This window comes from Tachypleus tridentatus, chromosome 1, assembly GCF_004210375.1.
Source record: "Tachypleus tridentatus isolate NWPU-2018 chromosome 1, ASM421037v1, whole genome shotgun sequence".
Lineage (NCBI taxonomy): Eukaryota > Metazoa > Arthropoda > Merostomata > Xiphosura > Limulidae > Tachypleus > Tachypleus tridentatus.
In genome coordinates, this window is record NC_134825.1 from 160,026,110 (window position 1) to 160,050,365 (window position 24,256).

The 24,256-nt window shown below is 30.5% G+C and overlaps 1 protein-coding gene across 1 annotated transcript; it reads left to right on the forward strand.

Annotated features, from left to right (window-relative positions):
- Positions 1-5,644: 5,644 nt before the first annotated feature.
- LOC143229029 (delta(3,5)-Delta(2,4)-dienoyl-CoA isomerase, mitochondrial-like) lies at positions 5,645-22,344 on the forward strand. Its single transcript, XM_076460675.1, has 8 exons — positions 5,645-6,040; positions 10,320-10,518; positions 14,289-14,377; positions 15,963-16,093; positions 17,370-17,483; positions 19,915-20,043; positions 21,163-21,327; positions 21,640-22,344. The coding sequence occupies exons 1-8, from the start codon at positions 6,010-6,012 to the stop codon at positions 21,739-21,741; spliced, it is 960 nt and encodes a 319-aa protein (XP_076316790.1). The 5' UTR covers positions 5,645-6,009; the 3' UTR covers positions 21,742-22,344.
- The last annotated feature ends 1,912 nt before the right edge of the window (positions 22,345-24,256 follow it).

Consider the following 24,256-nt stretch of genomic DNA (forward strand, 5'->3'; position numbering starts at 1 on the left):
ATCTCATCCCTCACTTCAACAAAATTAAAGTAAATGATAAATTAAATTATAAAAAAAACTAATTGGCCAGAATTTCAATTAATCAGACCAAATTTTACCGACGGAAATACTTAAATATACAGCAGACGCAATAGATATAGATGAATATAGTCATATAATCTCTGAGGGCCTATTACGTGCAGCCAACAGTACAATACCAAAACAAAAACATTCCACATCAACACACATATAGCAACCATATCAGGAAATAATACACCTAATAAATGAAAGAAGAAAACTACGCAGACAGTACATACAAAATCAAAATCCAACACTAAAAACACAAATTAATACTATAAGAAATCAAATTAGATAACAAAAACAAGACAGTTGGGACACCTTCTGCTCACAATTAAATCATAAAACAGATGCATAAACAATTCTGGACACACTTGAAAAGATATACAAACACAGGAAAAACAAACAAAGAGTACCTACCACTAGAATCACATGGCAAAACAGCTTACACTAACCTAGAAAAACAGGGATATTTAAAGAGCACCTGGAAAACACGTTCAAAACACACCATGAACCAGACAGCACATACCAAAATTGCCATCAAACACAATAAACACATTAATAATACCAGATAAAACAACAGACTGGAGCACTCATTACTCGAAGGCTACCTGCGTTAGCCGTCCCTAATTTAGCAGTGTAAAACTAAAAAGAAGGCAGCTAGTCATCACTACCCACCGCCAACTCTTGGGCTACTCTTTTACCAACGAATAGTGGGATTGATCGTCACTATATAACGTCCCCACGGTTGAAAAGGGGAGCATGTTTGGTGCAACGGGGATGTGAACCCGTGACCCTCAGATTACGAGTCGCACGCCTTAACCCACCTAGCCATCAATCGTAGGTAAATTCATACTATTACACGTCAATATCCAGGGTGCTTCTGCTTTCAAGAAACATGAGATTGAAGATATAACCAAGACTATGAAACCAGATGTCTTTGTAATTAGTGAAACAGGACTCTATAATCACCATAGATTTAAAGTAAAAAGATATTCTATGATCAGGCAAGATAGAAAGGATAAAAAAAATAATAAAATTGTTTTATTATTGTATAAAACTGAACTTATAGTTCAGGAAGTAAGAATACCTTCCTCAAATGAATCAGTAACAGTAGATATAAGAAGTCAAAATAACACCGAAGTTACAGTGGCGGACATTTACTGCTAACAAAGTATTAGTTGTCAATCTATTAAACAGGATATATAATCATAACCCCAATATCGTAATTACAGGAAGTCTAAATAGTAAACATATCACCTTCAGCTGTAGATATACAAACTCTAATGGTAAAATCTGAATAAATTTCTAACCTAAACCAATATGATTCAACTAAATGATTCAGCACCGACACATATTTCTAATGCACACGGCACCAGTAAAATACTGGACTTATGCATGTGCTCGTATAATATGTGTCTCAAATTCGTAAACTTTTCAGTTGGTCACGATATGGATAATGACCACCTTCCAGTCTGGTATATCTTCAATCTCATCCCTCACTTCAACAAAATTAAAGTAAATGATAAATTAAATTATAAAAAAAACTAATTGGCCAGAATTTCAATTAATCAGACCAAATTTTACCGACGGAAATACTTAAATATACAGCAGACGCAATAGATATAGATGAATATAGTCATATAATCTCTGAGGGCCTATTACGTGCAGCCAACAGTACAATACCAAAACAAAAACATTCCACATCAACACACATATAGCAACCATATCAGGAAATAATACACCTAATAAATGAAAGAAGAAAACTACGCAGACAGTACATACAAAATCAAAATCCAACACTAAAAACACAAATTAATACTATAAGAAATCAAATTAGATAACAAAAACAAGACAGTTGGGACACCTTCTGCTCACAATTAAATCATAAAACAGATGCATAAACAATTCTGGACACACTTGAAAAGATATACAAACACAGGAAAAACAAACAAAGAGTACCTACCACTAGAATCACATGGCAAAACAGCTTACACTAACCTAGAAAAAACAGGGATATTTAAAGAGCACCTGGAAAACACGTTCAAAACACACCATGAACCAGACAGCACATACCAAAATTGCCATCAAACACAATAAACACATTAATAATACCAGATAAAACAACAGACTGGAGCACTCATCAACTGATAAAAGATATAACTGTAACGGAAGTATAAATAGATATCAAAAACACAAAAAACAAAGCACCTGGAGAAGATGGAATACAAGCCATCCTCCTAAACAACGGTACTCGGAAATTATATGAACACCTAACAGCTTAATTTAACTTATCATTTATAACTGGATATATCTTTGTTTCTTGGAAGCAAGCTGTAATTTTGATGCTCCAAAAAGAAGAAAAGCCAGCAAATAAACCAAACAATTACCACCAGACAAATTACAGACCAACTAATCAGGTTAACAGAAGCAATTACCAATAGTTTTAACAAGAACGAATGCATTGTCTCTTGTTTTCTCTACATTGAGAAAACGTTCGACACTATATGGCGTCACGGATTACAATATCGCTTAACGGACATGAATATACCCCAGGGAATTATTCGTTGGCTGTCTAACTTTTGCACAATAGATCATGTAAAGTCAATGTTAATTGGGCCTACTCAAGAGTCTTTTTCACCTGAGGCAGGTGTTCCGCAAGGAGGGGTAGTTAGCCCTATCTTATTTATCATGTATGTGAGTAATATGCCGCTATTGGACCTAAACTTAGGTTTTGCATCACAATTTTATGACGATGTAGCGGTTTGGAAAAGTGCCCCCGCTCCTTCAATAGTAGCAACAAACCTCCAACCAGTCCTGAACAATTTAGAAGAACATTGTCTGAAATATAGAGTAAAAACAAACATAACGAAAAACAAAGTAATACCATTCACCAGATTAAATAAACTGAAAAAATATACACCGAAGTTATACATTAAAGGATCACTTTTACAAACTGTAACCTTGGCAAAATTTTTAGGATTAATCTACGATACCAAGTTAACTTGGATACAGCATACTAACAATATACTGACTAGAATCTAAAAAAAAGAGCAAATTATGCAAGAAGCCTATCGGGTAAAAATCAAGGCACTTCTAATAATGCAATAAAAATCTACAAAACATACATTAGACTCATTGGATAATATGCATGTCTAGCCTGGTTAAACATATCACAAAAACAACTAAACAAATTGCAGAAAATACAAAATTCAATCATCACCATAGTATATAAGGTACCGCGCAGCACTTCATCAACATTCATACACAAGGACGCAAACTTAGAAACGGTATCCGATAGACTCTTTCATAATACACTAAATTATTTTACTAAAAATTGGCATAAAAATGATTTATTGTGTGACCTCGACAGATACAACGTACATGATGAACATAGACCTAAGTACTTCTCTCCTATGAATATATATTTAAGAAAGAAATTAAGCATGTCACCAAACACTAGACTTTTAGATTGAGTATTATATATATAGTTTATAAATATTTTTATATAAATAGGTTAAAAAAATAATTGTAGACAATATATGGACATTGTCCTGAAAAAGGCCGGAGTAAATGTGGGTTACTCTGGTCCTCAAGCACTACAACTTCAATACAGTAGTAGCTGAGAATTAAAGTTAGGGATGGAGAAAGAGGTCTTTTCGCACCTGACCCTCCTGGGTACAAATTTTTCAACATACCCAAATACCCATAAAGAAGAAGCGAAAAGATGATTGTATTGTCGATAATTCGTTCAGTACATGGCATTACACTCATCTTATGTTGTAGTGTTCTAGGATCCTGCAGAAAAGTGCCCTGCCTGACAGCATTCATCCTGTATGGGATAACTGTATCTGGTCCACAGAGGTCAACTTGTTTTTGGGACAACTAAACTGTTGTAGCCGAGAGACCGGGTAATATAGGTGTCAATAGCAGTGTTAATGTTTTAAGGGTAACCTTTTATTTCTAAAAATACTAGGTTGGCAATCACATTGGTTGCATCAGGGAACCGGATAACGCTATTTCAATGTATTCTTACGATAGCAGCAATACATATTGTTTGTCGGCAACATGAGTGAATGTTGCATGCTAGGTAGTGAACTCTTGGCTTTTAGAGTTGGCAGTGATCAACATTAGATAAGTACTTTTTTTTTAAATGAATGGGTTTATCAGCCCCATTTCTTCATTACTTCCCCTACCAGAAAACTAAAAGATAAATGTGACCCAGAAGGATAAAATATGGCATACTACCAAATACCCTCTTCCATCACCTACCATGTCTTCAAAACCAATAATTCCTATGTAATTTTTCTTGTATATTTCTATTCTTTATTTAATTTTGTTATTTTAAATTTTTGTTAAACCCTCTATCAAATGTTTTTTTGGGTTAAGTGTTGCAAATTCTTTGTAACTCAACGAATAGAAGGAAGCCATACTGTATGTATTTGGTCCTGTTATCATGCTGTTATGTCTCTTGTGTTATTAAAGAATAAATTTTATCTCCCAGGTTCACTAATTGTTATCATAATCATCTACAATGTTAAACAACACAAAACATTGATAAATCCCTAACAAACACACTATCATTAGTAACAGGATTGCTATTAATTACAAAAATGTGAAATAAAAAAAACTCTACAATATTCCAAGAAATTTATTATAACCGCAGTTTTTGTTGTTGTTTTTGGAATTTCGCACAAAGCTACTCGAGGGATATCTGTGCTAGCCGTCCCTAATTTAGCAGAGTAAGACGAGAGGGAAGGCAGCTAGTCATCACTACCCACCGCCAACTCTTGGGCTACTCTTTTACCAACGAATAGTGGGATTGACTGTCACATTATAACGCCCTCACGGCTGGGAGAGCGAGCATGTTTAGCGCGACGCGGGCGCGAACCCGCGACCCTCAGATTACGAATCACACGCCTTACGCGCTTGGCCATGCCGAGCCCCGCAGTTTTTGATAAAGAAGTAGTTAACACTAATATTTGAAAATGCAGATGCGCTAAGTTATATTATCCTTCATTTCTATCAAATATTTTATTAATCGAAATTAAAATTTATATTTAGAAAACACATAGGTTAATAAAAAGATAATTCTTGATTCAAAATAACAATCGGTCATAGCAATACTTTCAATAGAGCTTTGCAGAGGGTCTATCCTCCGGTGACACAATGGTTTGTCTGCGGTCTTACAGCGCTAGAAACTGAGTTTCGATACTCATGATGGGCAAACTACAGATAGCCTATAGTGTAGCTTTGAACTTAATTTTAAATAAGCAAAATAGAAGATTTACCTTTTGAAAACAACCCAATACATGGTCCTATTAAGTATAAATGTAAAAACCCCTGGTATGGGTTGAGAATTTTTTTTTTTTTTTTATGTAGTCTCATACCAGCCGTTTTTACATATACATTTTTCTATACAAGTGGGTTTTCTCGTCATCACGGATTATGGTCCTATTAAGGTCTATTTCGAATTGTAAAAAAACACTGCCACATTAACAAATGAAAAAGGTAATGAATACATCATTATAAAGTTACGTACGGCAGTTTTTGTAACTTAATATTTTGTTTTTCATCATCATAAAAATGCAGTTGTGACTTATACCCAATAATCCTCTTGTATATACTTTCTTATTATTTTATTATCTTTCCTTTTTATTTTCATAGAATATTTCCAAACTATTTTCGGTCAGATCTAGACTTAACGAACCCACCAATAGGTTGACTGTTTCTGCTACTATGTTTGTTGTTTCCTTATAGTCAAACGAGGCTTTCACTAGAAAATGTGCTTATCACTACTGAATTATTTTTATTAGCCAACCGCACTTTGTTTCTTATTTAATAGAACATGACCATTACGACATCTAGCGGTAAAGAAATCTCCGAGCGCCAGCTGTTCTTTCGGGGTAGAGATAGGTTTGACGAAAAAGAATATTTAATTTTGAAAGAACGATGGTTGCTAACGTGGTCTGTGGTTTGATAGGTAGGGTTTTTTGTTTTTTTTATATGTGTTTAAAAAAATGTAATATATGTGTGAACATGAGCAAAGAAACATATATTTTTAATGTTAAGACTTAATAAAAGAATAATGTATATAATAATTTTATTGAAAAAGTTTACTCAGAGGACGTTGAAAGGTCATATTCATTTTGTTATTGTTAAGTTAGGTAAACAGTTCGTAAACATACAGTGATGTTCCACGCTTACGTTTCATGTACTTGATACTAAAAATTTAGAACTGCTGTTTTGTTACCATTAATTGTGAATATACAGGATAAGGTTTCAGTTAACACAGACTTCGTCGTCAATATCTGTAGCATCATAAATTTGATTTGAAATTGTAAAATGTTGATTGAAATAAAAAAATAAATGCTAAAGAATGATATATAATTTGTGTTCAGTGCCACTGCTACCATATTTTATAATGTATTTTGTTACGGTTTTACAAAAAACCTATTCGTTAATGACATTAATAAATATTGACTTTGGATATTCAGATAGAAAATTTTTGATTATTACTTAAATTATGCTTTGAGTATACATGTATCCACTTTTTCGTTTGTTGAGAAGTTTATCAAATTTCTTTCTTGGATTTTTAACATGTTAGCTATAATTTATATTATTAATGGAACATCAAAATATATTCAGAAAGGGGGAAGAGCTTAATGGTATAAGGAAAACAATTATTAATTTCCTTTCTCTCTATAAGTCTAAAAAAACTGAACACATTTTTCATGCTTAGGTTAAGCTTGTATTACCTCAGTAGGGTTTTTAAAGTTACTGATGGCATAATGGATGTGTCATATTTTTAAATCAATCTTCAATACTGTAGGTTTAAAAATTTAAAGGATTTTAATTTCAACAGTACTGTTTGTTGTTTTATTGTCTTATTTCTATAGAATGCTCTTGCCTTCTGTCTAGTTTTAGAGATGACATTTTACTTTGTGTTGACTGTAGCACAGAACTACAGGTAGTGGTTTGAAAACCAGATGGAAGTTTGGATCAGGTGGTAGTAAACTGTTCACCATGTAAACACAATAACAGAAACAATTTTTAAAGAAAACCTGTTGTTTTAATTATAATTGTTTGTATACTTTAAGAACTGAACATGCATATTGAAGATACTAGAAATATAACATTTCATATATATCAGAGCTAAAAACCATTTACAATTAAATATTGCAGGTATAATGGGCAAGCAGGTGTCCATTTTAGTATCTGTTATTTTACTATAGAACTATACTATTTAGAATGCAGCTAATGTAAAGCTCACATGAAGTTGAGCAAGACGTTATCTATCTCCAATATTCTTTGTATTTATTGGGTGTTTCTTTGGTATACTACTAGAGAAAAGTTGTATTTTTTATGGTGTAAGAAGATATTTAATATAACCATATTAAAAAGTGTGGTTTAGTTGAAATAGAACCTAAAGAGTTGCTATGTTTTAATAAGAAAAAAAGTATTTTATCATGACCAGTTTAAGCTACACTTCTTTTAGTTTGAAACCATGTGTTGTGTTAAGATAGTTTCATACAGTAGTTATTTTGTACATTTCAAAAACTGCCCTTTTATGGAGAAAGCTAGTCTTAAACACTTACTTGAAGTGCTAATCATTTATTTCTGTTAAGATGATATGCTTAAGTTACATTAGATATGTAACAAGATATCTCATTCATTTATGTATAACATCTAAGTATAGGTTTGTTCTCTGACATAATTGTTTTTAAAGTGCTACTATTCCACATCAGGATGAAGTTTTTCTTACATTGTATTTCTGCTGCATTTAAGTTTTGGTTCAAAATGTCATATTATACAAAAATAAGAATGAAATGTACAATAGTTTGGGAAAACATTTCTTACAAATTATTCAGATATGACAAGTATATATGAAATTACAGTTTATATTTTTGTACTCAAATCTGGTTTCAGAATACAAGTTTTATGTACTTATGACACTTTCACAGTTCCAAAGTATTAGATTAAATAGTAATAAGTTTGTTAAGGATGTTTAAAATAAAATTGTTAGCTGTTCCAAAAATTAGAATACATTTTCATTAAAAACTGTTTGTATTTGAAAAAAATTGGCTTATCTGTCAAGATTAAAGTTGACTGTTCTCTACTTGTTGAACTAATGTACGTCTCTGGCAACTGTAGAAGAGAACAAAGGTTAAGAGTCGTGTCTTGTAAAGGTATTACTATCATTAAAACTTTGGAATCAGAACACTGATAAAAATATTGAAGTTTTTTGAACACTTTGCCGAACAATTTATTACATGCTATTAGTTATAGTTCATTTAAACATTTGTTGGATAGATATATGGATTGAAATATTCCAATTTGTTTTTGGTGCTTTGTGTGTTGACCTTAATTTGGTATATGACCTACTAACATTACATTTGTTTTCATGTTCATACATTAATTTACTATTTCTGTTATGACAGTTAACTTGGAAGTATAACTGGACATATTAACTGAATGTGAATGGGTTCTGTCTGTTAGAATTAGTTCCATAATGCAGAAATAATGTTGGCCAGAAATTTAAATTTGCTGTATATCTTAATTAAATGTAATAATCATTTAGTAGTTAGTAAACACTACAAGTCTGTTGTATACAAAAAAAATCAGATGGAATGAAGAATAGTTTTGTTCATATTACAGCTTGCACAACTCCCATGTGTATATCTAATATCCCCGTAAAATGTATCTGGTATTTTCTCTCCCCTACTATGAACTGCCACTAAATCAACAATATAGAGTAATACTGATAACTGACTTTAAATTTATATTTTATAACACCACATTGAGTGGCATTTTGTTTAACATCCTTATTTTAGTTAATGTATTTGTTTGTATAATAAAGCAGGAGAAAAAAGTTTGTAGTTTACTGAGGCAAGTTAAATAATTAACATATGATAATAAAAACCAAAATACCATTTTTAATTTGTACCTGAACTAATTTGAATAAAGTATTAGTAAACAATAAGAAATAGTAGCTTCTTTATTCATGTATAAACTGTAATACATGCTTTCTTAAAAACATGAAAATATAAACGTGACAGAAGTCCATTTGATCATGTGAGTTAAATAGAATAAAAAATATTGCCAACTCAAGCCACATTATCTAGTAGACTTTTTCAGAAGTGAATAGCATACTTATAAATAGTTTGTCTCTGTTTTTATTTTTCAGTATTTCTAGTCTTAGTCTCCAGTTTTAATTTCCAAGATGTATAACATTATGTAATAAAATTTTTACTTTTTCTTGTTCCTGGGCAGAAAGTGTTATTTCCTAAAGTAAATGGAAAAGACCTATTTTTCTCTTCAAACTTTGCTTTTGTAACCTGGGAGCATATAACAAAAACATGATGGGAGACTATATTTGGGTTCTGATACGTGAAAGTGATTTACATTACAGTCACAAATCTCGAAAAACTACTCACTTCTAAACATTTTTGTATAACTTTAGTATAAATACATGTAAATCTTGATTCATATGTTGTTTTATTCCGACCTTATGTAAATGAATATGTGCAAATTTGCCCGTTTTTACATAGAAAATATGTAAATTTCTAAATTTCATTATCCAAGTCACAAAAGCAAAGTTTGAAGGGAATAATGGCCATTTTCTGTACTTGTAAAACACAAGCAATTAAGAAATAACACATACTATCCAGGTGTAAAATTTATGTTGCATAGTGTAATAGATAGACAAGTCCTTTTCTCATTTTACTGTTTTAGTACTCTGAATTTGTAATATCTAGTAGGTGGTTCACTTGATTTGTTTTTACAATGAAATATACAAGTGTTAACTTTAACTAAGATGTACATTTATAATTTTATTAATGTATATATATATATATATATATATATGTGTGTGTGTGTGTGCATAAAAGTACAAAATAATATTTCTTGTAGATTAGTAGAAACCCTTTAGCAACCTGTACATAAAAGTACAAAGTAATATTTTCTGTAGATACAAGAATCAACAATACCTGTACATTTTCTGTTTTAACTAAAGAGGATCACTTTTATTATTCAGCATTACACATAAAGCTTTGCCATGCCACATTTTTCCATTGAAAAGTTAACAAACACATATATTTCCTTGTTGCTTGTATCCATCTGTGTGTGTGTGTATATAATTATCATGTATATGTTAGTAATCAGCATCATCATCAGCTATTTAAATGCTGTTTAAATTCATCACGTATTTTAAAATTTGTTGATGTTTAAGTGTAACTTACAAATTATTAATTTATTGTTAGGTCATGTGGTGACCAGGACAGTACCAAGAATTCCAGTTCAGTCTTTGGCTGGAGTGGTATCCAGTAGAACATTTTCTGAAAAAGCAAGATACACTATGTCATATGAAACTCTTGATGTCACTTCTCCACATGAACGTATTCTCCATGTCCAGATGAACCGACCCGACAAGTTGAATGCCATGAACAAAGTGTTTTGGAGGTAGAATAGATGGCAGTAGATGTTTGTTTGAATGTAATCATAAGTTGAAAATAAAATTCACTTAAAATAATTATAAATGTATTTCAAATCTGTGTATTGTATGTTCATTAAGTCCAATGAAAGTGCATAGTCATGAAGAATTCAGATTAAATTATGGATTTGTAAAATAAAATTAATCTCTCATAAAGTACATGTTTGATGAGAAATGACATCAGTCATATTAATTTCTTTCCTCAATCTTAATTTTCCTGTGATGTCACAGTAAATGACATTTTCTATAGCAGATGCTTTCTTACATGTTCCTGTGATAATGTTCCAATATAGCATTTCAGAATGTTTACATTTCATAAATAGCTATAACTGTTTCTGAATATCACTGTAATCTTGTATTTATTCTGTTCTTGAGATTGTTACATATTATAATTTATTTTGGACAAGACTTCAATTTATTATGTTAAGTACATCACATATTACAAGTTCAAATAACCTGTAATTTGAATGTATCAAATTTGTGATATTTGCTAACAAGATTGAAACACACAATTTTCTTTCTTAATGTAAATATATTTCAGTATACAAAAGAAACAAAAAACATTCAATTTATAATGATGGTTATTACAAATAATTATTTATATAAAAAAAATTATACTAACTCACAAACAGTATTCAGTCTTCTATCTGGTCTGGAACTGAATATTTTATTGACAGTCCAGGTCCATGACAAGTAAATTAATTTTATGTTCATACACAGATACACTTCACTTGACTAGAATGCCAGCTAGCTCTATTCTTCACATACGAGTTTTTCCTAATATCTAATGTTCTCACAGAAAAATAACTTCCAAAGTAAATTCACTGAAGTGTGTAGTGTTTGAAATATATAAACATTCCTGGTCAAATATCTATAGTTTTTTGGTTTATAAGCATTTGTCACAATTAGTCTCCAAGGCTTATGGTGCAACTAGCTATAGTGAGCAAACAATATTCTATTATCGTTTTTTTTTGGCAAATCTATTTTTGAGCTTTAAGGCAACATTCTTGAAAGTTCAACAATATTGAAAGATATGCTTTTTTTTTTTTTAAACATGTATTGTTGATTCTTATTCTCGAGAATCTTCTACAAATGTAGAGAATAGTTGGGACTTGTGCAATACCCATCCAACAATATACATCACATGTATGAAACTGAAATAAATGTACATATTAAAATAAAAGTATAACAGTAAATCCTTTACAAGATATGTAAATTTTTGCTTCTTTCTAATAATGTGATGCATAATCTGGTTTAAACTCTTTGTTTACAGTAATGTTTAGTATAATGTTCAGTCTAACATTAAGTATATTTCACTTATTTTCATTCAAAGTACACAATACTGTAATGCATGATTCATTTATTTGTGATTAAATAGACACTAGGAATGTAAGAGCGAGACTTTGTACCATTCAATATTTTCCTTAAGTTTGTTTTGTTTTTTTCTTATATCAGCTTGCAAGTCTTTATTTATATATTTTAAAGTCTAGTTTATGAGAGAGACGAATGCACTGTTTGAGTGATTGGTTGGTTAAGATATATATTCTTTAGTTATTGTGCTTGTGTGAGTTAGAGATTGTAACAGTCTACCAGTATGGAATGTAGTGGAAAAACCAAGTGTATAGGGCCTATAAACTTGAGACATAAAGATGATAGCTCAGAAAAACTTTTAAAAAAAGCATAGAATAACACTGTGTAACATAATTTTTACTATTTCTTGTTCCTGTGCAGAAAGTGTTATTTCCCAATTGTTTATGCCTAAAGTAAATGGAAAAGACCTATTTTTCTCTTCAAATTTTGCTTTTGTGACCTGGGAGAGTATAACAAGAACATGATGGGAGACTATATTTGGGAGCTGATATGTGAAAGTGATTTACATTACAGTCAAACATCTCAAAAAACTACTCGCTTCTAAACATTTCTGTTCCTTTTTGTATAACTTCAGTATAAATACATGTAAATCTTGGTTCATATGTTGTTTTATTCAGACCTTATGTAAATGAAAATGTACAAATTTGTCCATTTTTACATAGAAAATAAGTTAATTTCTAAATTTCATTATCCAGGTCACAAAAGCAAAGTTTGAAGGTAATAATGGCCATTTTCTGTACTTTTACAACATAAGCAATTAAGAAATAACACATACTATCGAGGAACAAAATTTGTGTTACACAGTGTTATTGGTCAGTTAGAATTTTGGCATCAAATGGTTACTGTTTCTCATTTAAAAAATTTTTCTTGAATGTTTTAAAATTTTTATATGGAGTACTTGTAACTTTAATCTCTATAGAAAAAATTGTAATATAAGTTTTTATGTAAAAAGACAGGACGCTGTATTGTTAATTGTGATGACAAAAAAGAGGAAGGTTTAGTGTTTGTGAGATGTCACTTAATGAGAATTTTGTGAAGTGTATGAACTTAGGTTTTATAATTATTAAAAGCATAAGTTTTTACTTTACATTGTAGCATATATGTTTGAGTATAGTTTAGAGTATTTACAAATACTTAACTGAAAATCTGAACTAATTAGCCCACCACAACATGGTAATGCATAAGGAAAAAGTGTAATAATACCGCTGTGTTTGAAAGACAAGTCTACCCATAAATTTAACTTTATTATGAGACAGATAAGTGGAACCCTAAATTAGCATTGTCATGCCTCCAGTTATTTGTTATTTAATTTTTGAGGCCTGTGTCATTACTAGTTGATTAATGTATGCACAATATTAGGTTCTTTCAACTTTTAATTGTTGCTTCTTGGCTCGGTTATTAGGGCACATATTGGTGTGCAAGCAAAGATAAATCAGTTTGCTTGTTTTGAACAGTGAAGCAGTTGAAGAGCCATTTATGCATGTGAGTGATTAAGAAAGAACTGTGTATAATCTAGTCTCCTGTGCATGTTGATACATATGGACTTTTAGTTTTGGAGTAGAGAGGTCTTCTTCTGACATGATTTATCAACCAGAAATGGGAGGTTCACATAGCAACAGAGATCTGCTTCTACAATTGGTTGTAGCCTATAAACTAAGCAGAAGTAAGTGTGCAGCCAAATATTCCATTTTGAAGGAAAATTTTTACACTACTAAATACACAAATTGAAAAGAAAAAAAAGAAAGTTTTATTTCGGAAGATATTTTCTACAAGTCTGAAAAGTATTTTTGATAAAAATCTTTTGTGATGAGGTTTTGTTTTGTCAAGAATCAAAATACCAGTTACATATCTTACCTCATTAGTTGTTGAATTCCTTGTGATCACAGTTTTATTAAATTATACTTGAGAACTTATAAGCTTCAGTCTGTGAATTTCTTTTTCTTCATAAAAGTTCAAACGCTGACTTTGTTTTTTTTATTGCTTTTGTTAATGAAAACTTATTTTGTAAGTTTTAAATCTGCAAAACAAAATTTTTAACTAATCTTTTGTACTGTCTAAATTTTGTTTTCATTTAACAAATATCCCCTACATGAAGAAGAGTGAATTACTAGAATTTTGCATTCTTGTGATCTAAATTATTTAATTGTAGGGCAAAATAAAAATTATAAGGTCCAAACACTAGTCTTTATCCTTTAAAAACTAAATTTGACATTGTAATATACTTTTTTTTTGTATTTTATTACTTTGTTGGTAATTACGATGTTCATTTATTTTAATGTGATGTATATTCACTTCTTTTATATACTGTTTAGAATTATAAATTGTATGATTTTAGAGAAGTATTAATATATTATAAATGTATTTTCAGAGAAATCCTGGATTGTTTTAGAGAAATCTCTGACGACACAGACATTAGGGTTGTAATTCTGTCTGGAGCAGGACGAATGTTTTCAGCAGGTATCATCATAATAACAGAATAGTTAGTGAAATGTTAATATATTTATTAAATGACTTAGAAAATTTTAAGGAATATTTTTGTATAAGTTGAATGATATAATCTGATTTGCTATGATTAGTTGGCATGGTTTTAGTAATGAGGTGTGTTTATTCAGTTAAATTAAATTACGTGTTTACTTTCAAATATGTTTAATAGTATATTATTTTGTGTTATGCTTAGATTTATGGATAAATCTAATGTAATGAGGTAAATAAGGCCAACATCACCAATTTATTTGCTTACAGAGACTTTAAGTGTCATTCTACAAGGTTATTCCATTTATTACTTTCTTTTATCTGCTCTACACTGTTACTCATTTTTAACATTTATCAAACTCATCACTTCAAGAAAAGCAGATAGTTAAACTTACAATCATAACAGATACTTTACATAATGACTAAATATTGAGCAAAAGAAAATGTAAAATCATGTTGAGAGTTCTCTTGGAGGATTTTATGGTATTCAGGTACCCTGGAGTACAACAGTGCTTCTGTCTTGCCCTATTTTCTGTATTATTGTTTCTAACTCAGTTTTAAAAAGTGATGTGAATTTCACCTTAATCTTGATGCAGTAGACTATAGTGTAGGGCATTATTATAATATACTTGTAATGAAAGGAAACTGTTCCATATTACCATATGTTTGAAAAACTCAGTAATTCCTACAATCTATTTGCCTCTTTTTTTTCCTCTCTCTTCTTTTTTTTGTCTGGCTAAGGCACTAGATTTAATACATAAACATTCAATTAGTTGTCACTGAGTAATTGCCAGTATTTCTTGTGATTTTACTGTTCAAACTGGTTATAAACCTTATTTTGTTTTCATGATGATGTTTAATTGGTGTATATTGACATCAAGGTCTTTAAGACTGTATCAGCTAGTTTTCTATATTGTATTAAGTGCCTATTAATGTAAGATTGATTCACATATTAGGCTTTAGGGATTTTTACTAATGTATCATTAAACATCCAGCTGTTAATCCAACATAACCCTGCTCGTATCATGTGAAAGAAATTGAATAAATGGCATCAGTCTGTTTATTTGTAGGATGTTTTTTTTAACCTAAAACTGTTTGAACAATTTTTTTATAGTTTAATTACTTTTTAACTGAAGTGTCCACATTCTAAATTATGATGAAATAAGATCCACAGATATAAGTCAACAGATGCTAGTATTAACTGTGTATTCTACACAGTGGTTGGAATCCATACATGTTAATGTAGCATAAATAAGAATAGTTTAAAGATGTATGACAATTACATAATACTGTAGTAAGAAACCAACTAGTTTATGTAGAAATCTTTCCTCTTTGTGGTTTTAAGTTTGAAAATTGTATTAAAAAATGATACATTTGACCATATTTTTCTTTCAGAAATTGTTTTCTGTTTCACAAATAGTATCACGTGATATTTGTCACATGATATGAAACTAATAACGTAATAAACGCTTGTTCTGACTTTTCAGCTGGGTGTGGCAGTATCTTTAAATGACTTATAAAACAACATACAATTCAGTTCCAAGTCTCATTAGATGATTCTTATTTTAAGGATTGGACATAGGTGATATGGCTGACTTGATTACATCACAAGTTTCAAGGAAGTCTGATGTAGCCAGAAGGGCAAAATACTTACAGTCCTTAATTGCTATCTACCAGGAGTCTTTTAATGCTCTGGAAAAAGTAAAGTCATATTTACGAAATACTACTACAAGTTCACATTTGTATATATTTTTTTCAAATTGTTTTAGTGATATTTTTGGTTGAGAGGGTTTTTAATCATTGTACAAGCTATTGTGTGATTTGATAATATTTATATTTAAATTGTTTTCATTTTTACACCTTAAATAATTTAAGTATGTAGAAATGATGAAATATAAAAAAACAAATACAACAATGCTATTCCATATCCTCAGTTACAATTACTAATTTATTGTGTTCAAAGTTTTGTGGTTAGATCTTTGTTAGAAAAAAAACAAACTCCAATTTTGAAGACATGTTTCATCCCCACCAAAGAATGTACATTTCAGAATACTAATTATATGAAGTCATTGTATATGTATGGCCATGACGTATGTCTGCTAGTGACTAGTCTTATTAATGTGTATTACAAAATAAATTATAAAATAATACGTATTTATACAGATATTATTTTACTGTATATGTATTTAGTACCTTTTTCCCCGAAATGAATGTACTATTTGTAATCAGTAAGAGTATTTCAAAAGAGAAATTATATTAATGAGAAATTGTAACATTGAATTAACCCAAGTTAAATAAAAAATTGTGTTTACAAACAGATAATTGCTTTGAGTTCTGAAGGATTTTAGAATAGTTTTAATTTGTCTTGAAGTAATATTAATCTATACCTCATTTACAAGAAAAAAGATGCTGTGAGTTAGATGGCATACCATGCAATATACACACGAGTAAGATTTACCATTCTGAATATTTGGATTCCTGTTTATGTTTGCTTTTGGATAAGTTACAACCAAGGCTTCAAAGAGAGATACAAGTTTGATGTATCAAAGGCTTTTGGTGAAAATAATAAAAACTAAAGATACAGGATAAAAGTATTGAAAGATTGAAATAAATATTTAGTAAACACCGTTAACATTGAAGTTACGTGTAATTCATTTATAACTCTTAATTATTTGTAAAAATGTAATCCAATTTATACAACTTGGCAAACGTCAATATACCAAAGTGTGAAATTAATTTTTCAAGAAGCTAATGATTCAATATAAAAACCAATTTATACACAAAAAGTATAAAAAATACAAATTGTAAGTGTGACAGTTTAAATTTGTATATTTTTTCTTCTCTATTATTATGTTATTAAAGTATTCCAGACTTCTTTATCAAAACATGAAAATCTACTCACAGTTTTTGAAGTTATTGTTCTAGGATATTAACAGGACCAAATTTATAATCTTTAGTTTTGCGGGTTTTTTCTCAGTGCCAGAAGCCTGTGATTGCAGCCATTCATGGTGGGTGTATTGGAGGCGGTGTTGACTTAATTGCAGCTTGTGATGTTCGGTACTGTACTCAAGACGCATGGTTCCAAGTAAAGGTAGATCTTATGTTTATTTAACAACTCCAAGATATGATGATAAAACAGAAATAGTAAAATCACAAAGTAAATATTGTTTCAAATCAGAATATGGTATGTTTTAGAAAAGATGACATTCATTCAGACACAGAAAGGAATTTTACTGTTTTTTTACTGACACCATAAATGAGATAGACACACAGAACTCCCCCCTCAAATAAAACAAACGTAATTATAAAATATTTTCATGTTTTATAATAAAGGGTGATGGTATTGATGTTTAGGCTTGTGTCTTGCATAATTACTTAATGTGCTTGGGGTTGATGCAGTGGAATAACTCTCTATTCTATAAGTAATGTGCAATGGCCTACTATAATTTAAAATAAGTTTGTCCTCTTAACTACTACACTTCTGTATTTGGACCTATCAGTTGTAGTTTAATGAACTAGTAATGATATGTGATGTGTTTAAAATATGTTGTTTTCTTTTAAAATGCATAGAGTTCAAAGATACTTTGCTTGCTTAATATAGATTAGTCAGTGGGGGTGGTCACTGGGGAATACTAATGGGATTTATGTAATTTCTTCTCATTACATGGAGTATAATACATTCCATGTACTTTCAGTCATTATTGGCATATTTACCAAAAAAAAAACACTATATTCATAAGATGTAAAACATTAATTCGACACTTGCATTTCATTGTTTGTATGTACTTTTGGAATATACATATTAAGTGAGATGTTTTAAAGTTGCACAACTTTTTGATAAACCCTACAATAGAAAATAAACTGTTATTTAAAAAATAAATACCAGTGGGCATAAATAATTATATTTTTATGTGCTTTATATTGCCACTGGCCATTTAGGATGGGTGAAGCATTTTTATATTCATAATTGTCAAAGATGTTTCCAAATCCATATTTTATGTTGAACATGAGTCTGCCAAAGTACAGTTTGCGTTGAGCACATAATAAAGAATATTTAACTGTTTTCATTTATAAGGTGTTGTTTAGTCAACAGTAAAAATCTGTCGTGCACAAAAAAAATCAAATTTGTTACCAACGTTTTTTACCAATTGTATATCTGTTAAATGCGTTAGTTGGTCAGATTGATACTCTGATAAGTCTGAGTGAAAAGTGATGTTAGTGTAAAATATAAAAATACTTTTGTCCATTACACAATTTGCACATTGCATTTGCATAACACACAGAATCTCCTAAATACATATCTAAAGTATTGTGCAATATCACTTTCTATTGTATCTGGTATTTCCCATACTCTTAAAAACCAGCAAAGTGAGATAACATGAAAAGTTAAAAACTTTCACATCAAATTCATAATACTACATTAAATGGCACTGTATAGAAGGTTCGGGCATGCACACTTTAACTCACATCAGTTGTACTAGTTTTCTATATTTTAATACTGACCTTTATACTTCTGAAGAAAGAACAGCCAATTATTTCAAATAGCTTGAGTTTCTGGTATTTTTGAAATCTATTAATATAGACTGAATTTTTGCAAAATTAAGAGGGAAATGGATTGTAACGTTTTATATGTCAGTATGTATATGGTACTGATATGTATATATTCTTTAGTTAAGTTATTAGCTGAAAGATTAAGGATACATTTTACAAACCATTTAAATAATGCTTGCTTGTAAGACTAGAATGGTATGTGGGAGAAAAGGTCCAGGTGAGTGTTTTCTTGACACTAGTTAAAGGTTGTAGAAGCTTTATATTTTAACAACAAAAATATCTGTAAATCTTCGAAGTCAATTATTAGAAAAAATATGTTGTTGAAAACACTTCAGCACAAAGAAAATTAAATGATTTATCTGATACAAATTATTTAAAATGTTTATTAATTTTCTATTTCAGTATCAAATTTAATATAAATATCTATTGGCGATTTTTCTTTAATAGAATTATACACGCTTTCATGTGGCCCGGCGTGGCCAGGTGGGTTAAGGCATTCGACTCATAATCCAAGGGTTGTGGGTTTGAATCCCTGTCACACCAAACATGCTCACCCTTTCAGCTGTGGTGGCATTATAATGTGGCAGTCAATAGCACTATTTTTTGGTAAAAGAGTAGCCCAAGATTTGGCAGTGGGTGATGATGGCTAGCTGCCTTTTCTCTAGTCTTACACTGCTAAATTAAAGGTGGGTAGTGCAGATAGCTCTTGTGTAGCTGTGCGTGAAATATAAAAAACAACTAAAAACGTTTTCATGTATGTTTTTGGGACAAAAATTTCCAGAAAACAGTGACAGATGTATTATGTTTTAACAATATCTTCTTATATGCTGAAGTAATTTTTTTTTTCTGTTTGGGTTCAGTGTAATTGAACTTAAAATATGTTCAGGTTATTTTTTTTGTGAATGTGGTTTGTTTTTATTTTGGATCAAGCATTTGAGTATTAATCTAAATTTTTAATTTTCAAATCCCAGGAAGTTGACTTAGGGTTTGCTCCAGATTTAGGTACACTCCAAAGAATTCCAAAAACTGTTGGAAACAACAGTATGGTACGAGAAATGATTTACACGGCAAGAAAGATGGAAGCTGGTGAAGCTAAAGGAGTGGGTGTTGTTTTTTTCTGTAGTATAAATATATAGCACTAAGTCACAAAATATCTAGGATCATGACGTTTTGTGCATATTTATGTATGGAATGTGTAATATTTTAAAAAGGAATGCTATTTTTAAAGCAGTGCCTCGTAAGCTCATAGCATGCGTAAACAAGTCTGTATGGTAGGACTAGTGACACTCTCGTGAATAATACTAGCAGAAATCACTGCTATACTGTGTATTTAAAAAAAATGAAATTTTAATAATGTATCAAATTAACCCTTTCTGCACTGAATAACAACTTTTAATGCTTGGCATGGTGCTGAATATATATGTTTGATACTTCAACTAATTATGGTATCAGTACTAAGAGCATGATATCTCGGCAACAACTCAACAAAAGTCCCTGAAATATTCAGTGATTGTACCCAATACTATATATGTTAAATTCAATACATAAGAATAACAGGAATAAAGGAAGGTTGCCTGCCTCGCTGAGTCTTCAGGTTGACTGTGGTTGCCAACCTCACCAAAAGGATTAATAATTAATATATTGTTTAATAAATGTAAATATTCTATAGCACAAAATTTTGGAAGCACTGATTTAAAGAACAGAAATTGGCTTTTTTTATTATTATTATTATCTGGAACGTTTTTAGTAGTAAGCTTAAATTATAATTTACTACTTGCACTGTAATGAAATGGTTCAGGTTATTGCCAGTGGTATTGGGTTATTATATTGTACTTTTAGTAGATTACTAGAACTAATAGATATCTTTGTCCCTCTTCTACCAAAATTATAAAATGAGTAACAAGATGTTTTGCATTTCCCTTTATTGGAATGAAAGCAGACTCGTATTTTGAGATGTATTAAAGTTTATCCATAGAAATCTTCAGGCTTTAGTTTTCTTATTTATTATAATTTTTATATAAAAATATGCCAACTTGCTCATTTGTGCAAGTCTTTACTTACAATACTAGGCAATTTAAAAATGACTCAAGCTGTAGACCTGAACAGTTTGTGTTGTGATATCATTTGTTCATTATAGTATTAACTTAATAATTCTGATCAACTTATTTTGCATATGGGGAATGAGAAAATTCATTAAATATTAATTCATCTCCATACAGATGGGATTTGTAAGCCAGGTTTTTCCTAACAAAGAAGTCATGATGTCAGAAGTTAACAAACTGGCAGAAACTATTGCTTCGAAAAGTCCCGTAGCTGTTCAGGGTTGTAAAGTAGCTCTGAACTATTCACGAGATCACACCATTAGTGAAGGATTGAAGTTCATGGTAAGTTTAATTTTTATGTGTGTTGGCATGTACCAGTAACAAACAACTCAAAAATACATCATCAGAGAATACATGGATTACATTACTATTGATTGTTGTTTTTTTTATATGTGTTCTATAGTTCTGACTTAATCGATTTATATCCAATAATAAGAAAGCTTCAAGCAAAATAAATATAATTTGCCCTCTTCTGTTTTAACATTTTATCTGTAAGTCTACAAGAGAAATCATATTATTATGCAGTATGTGTTAATTCTGTTATTGCCTTTTTGTTTAACTGCCTCAAGTTTTAATTTCAATTTTCTCTCGTAGCAATGCTGGAATATGACAATGCTACAAAGTGAGGATGTTATAAAAGCTTCGGAAGCTGTGGCCAAGAAATCGGAGAAGCCACCACATTTCTCCAAACTGTGATAACAGATGCAAAGTTATTTTCAACACTTGTGCATGTGTTTTGTAAGGAAGGATTCCAGTCTTTTCATGCCATTGCTGTTTTTTTTTTTAGATAAAATAATTGGTCCATATTTTAACTTTAAAATTTAAAACTGATCTACCTGTTTAATGTTATTTTTTGAACTCATGTTCAGAGAGCAATATTACAATAAACCTATCAAAAAAAAACATTTAATTTAAAACAAAAACTTTTATTTTTATCCAGTGAAGTATTTTGATAACACACATGGTAACTCAGTACAGGTTAGATTATGGTGTAGATGTTTTGTTTGATGGGTTTGGAAGCTCATACTACTTAATAGTATGATCCAACTTCTAGCTGTCATTGGGGTTTGTCTTTAATGTAATGGACAATATTAGAAATCAGAATCTGTATCAAAAGATCTTATTTGTTAAGTATGAACTATTTAGTAGCACTTCTAGTATTATTCAATTTTTGCTTATGTTGGTTCCATCTTAGCTGCTTTATAATATTTAAACATCAGGTAATCTATTTTCTGGCGTGTTTTATTGGTGGTTACTTGTTAAATATGAAGCAAACAATAATAAAGTAATTTTTTCTCATGTATTGTTTGGGAGAACTATTATTTCGAAGGTACATCAAACAGATATGTAATCTAATGAATCAATCTGTTTTCTTCATGGCTTCTGTCCCTCTCTCAGAAATTTAATAGTAGTGGCAAGTGTTTTAACTTTTAGGGCACATGAATTTTAACAGCAAGTGAGACATTGGTACTATCTTTTGAAAGATCTTCATAACAGATAACCTTTCTCATGATAAATACAAGGCCATATTCGTATCTATATAAATATGGTCTTTCTAGAGTTCAAACAATAAGGTTATATGACAATTGGTGAAGGACTGAATTACTAAATAGTAGCTTTAAGATTTGCAAAATGATTGGCTGTTTCTACAAGAATGAAACAGTTCATTCTATTTTTGTACCATTATTACCTTGAACTGAAACAATCATCAACAACTGAAAATACCAGTCATGCTCTGCCTTGTAAAGTTAATTTTAGAGGTGCACCTGGCCATTCAGATAAAAATCAGTTGGTTACTTTTACAACACAGTCAACCTTTATGAAACATTGTTTCTATTCTTGTTGTCAGATTGTGGCTATAGATGTCAATCAAACCTTTAACCTTGCCATATCCAGTGCATCTCAAATTCTGATTATTTCAACTATATTTGAATAAACATTCCTTAATGTAATTCTCAAATACAAATACTGAACAAGTTACAAGTTATTTCTGCACAGGTTCATCTGTAAACAACTTGTTTTTTGTCGTTGCTTTGCCAGAAAGTTTTTCTGATTATCACAAGGTATGTGTTTTTATTTAATGAGAAACTATTATCCTGTTATCTCTGGATAATATAATTAATGAAGTCTTATTTCTCTGGCAAGTTTCCTTCTGTACGTGGATGTAATACTGAGAGTTCATAAAAATGGGAGAAACAAGTACTAACAAACATGTTTGAAAATAGGTAGTCACAGTATAAAGTAAATAGTGTGAGAACATGACGATTATACGTATAAGGCATAGCCTGATTTTGACCAGAAATATTATTACTTAGCCTAACAAATCATTTAGAAAGGTTTAGTCTTAGGCCACAAAGCTATCAGTTTGAGGCATGTTTTATGATTTATAGCTGTAATTAGTGACTATTAAAAACAAAATGTTTGAATATCTGTTTTACATTTGAACTCAATCTAGCATCTTCCTCGGTAGCCAGACACGAGACTATGTCTAAATGTACAACAGGTTATTGAACAGTAATGAAAGTGACTCCCCAGTGTCACAGAAGTATGTTTGCAGACTTGCAAAGCCAGAAACAGGATTTTCAATACCAAGGGTTGGAAGAGTGCAGATAGTACATTGTGCAGCTTTGTGCTTAACTACAATCATACAAAGAAAGGAAACTTTTAATTTTCCCTTGTCTGTTGCTAATGTTATTTACATGTATCTTAAAACTGTCCTTTATATTTGAAAAATCTACCAGGAGATATGAATAAAACATACCATTGTTAAATCACCTCATAGCAATTTATTCAATTTTCATACTGAGAATTATTGAATAAGTTAGCTGTAGTAACTACATGAGAAGACCTTCAGGGGGTTTGGTGTGCAAGTGGAACATGAAATTATATAAAGATTGAACTTAAGCTACAGAAAGTGAAACATGTTTACAGTACATTGCCTGTTGTAAAATGCTTGTACCCCTTACATTATTTGTTCTGATTCCAGAACTGTTATTGCACACAAGTAGCTAGTGGTTAGAATCACTGTCAAATTTATGATTTAGATATCTTATTGTTGTTTGTGCAAATAATTAATTTATAATTTATGTCAGCTTTTCAATAAAGTATAGCATCTTAACTATACTGCTGATATGATGGGAAGAGAAGTCCCACTTCATATTTATGTATAGTAATTCTAAATACAAACAGTTGTACTAAAATAGTTTTATTT

Coding starts and splice junctions, on each gene's coding strand:
- LOC143229029 (XM_076460675.1), top strand. CDS start 6,010: ATGGTTGCTAACGTGGTCTGTGGTTTGATAG. Junction 10,519..14,288: donor ATGAACAAAGTGTTTTGGAG/GTAGAATAGATG, acceptor ATGTATTTTCAG/AGAAATCCTGGATTGTTTTA. Junction 20,044..21,162: donor AAGCTGGTGAAGCTAAAGGA/GTGGGTGTTGTT, acceptor ATCTCCATACAG/ATGGGATTTGTAAGCCAGGT.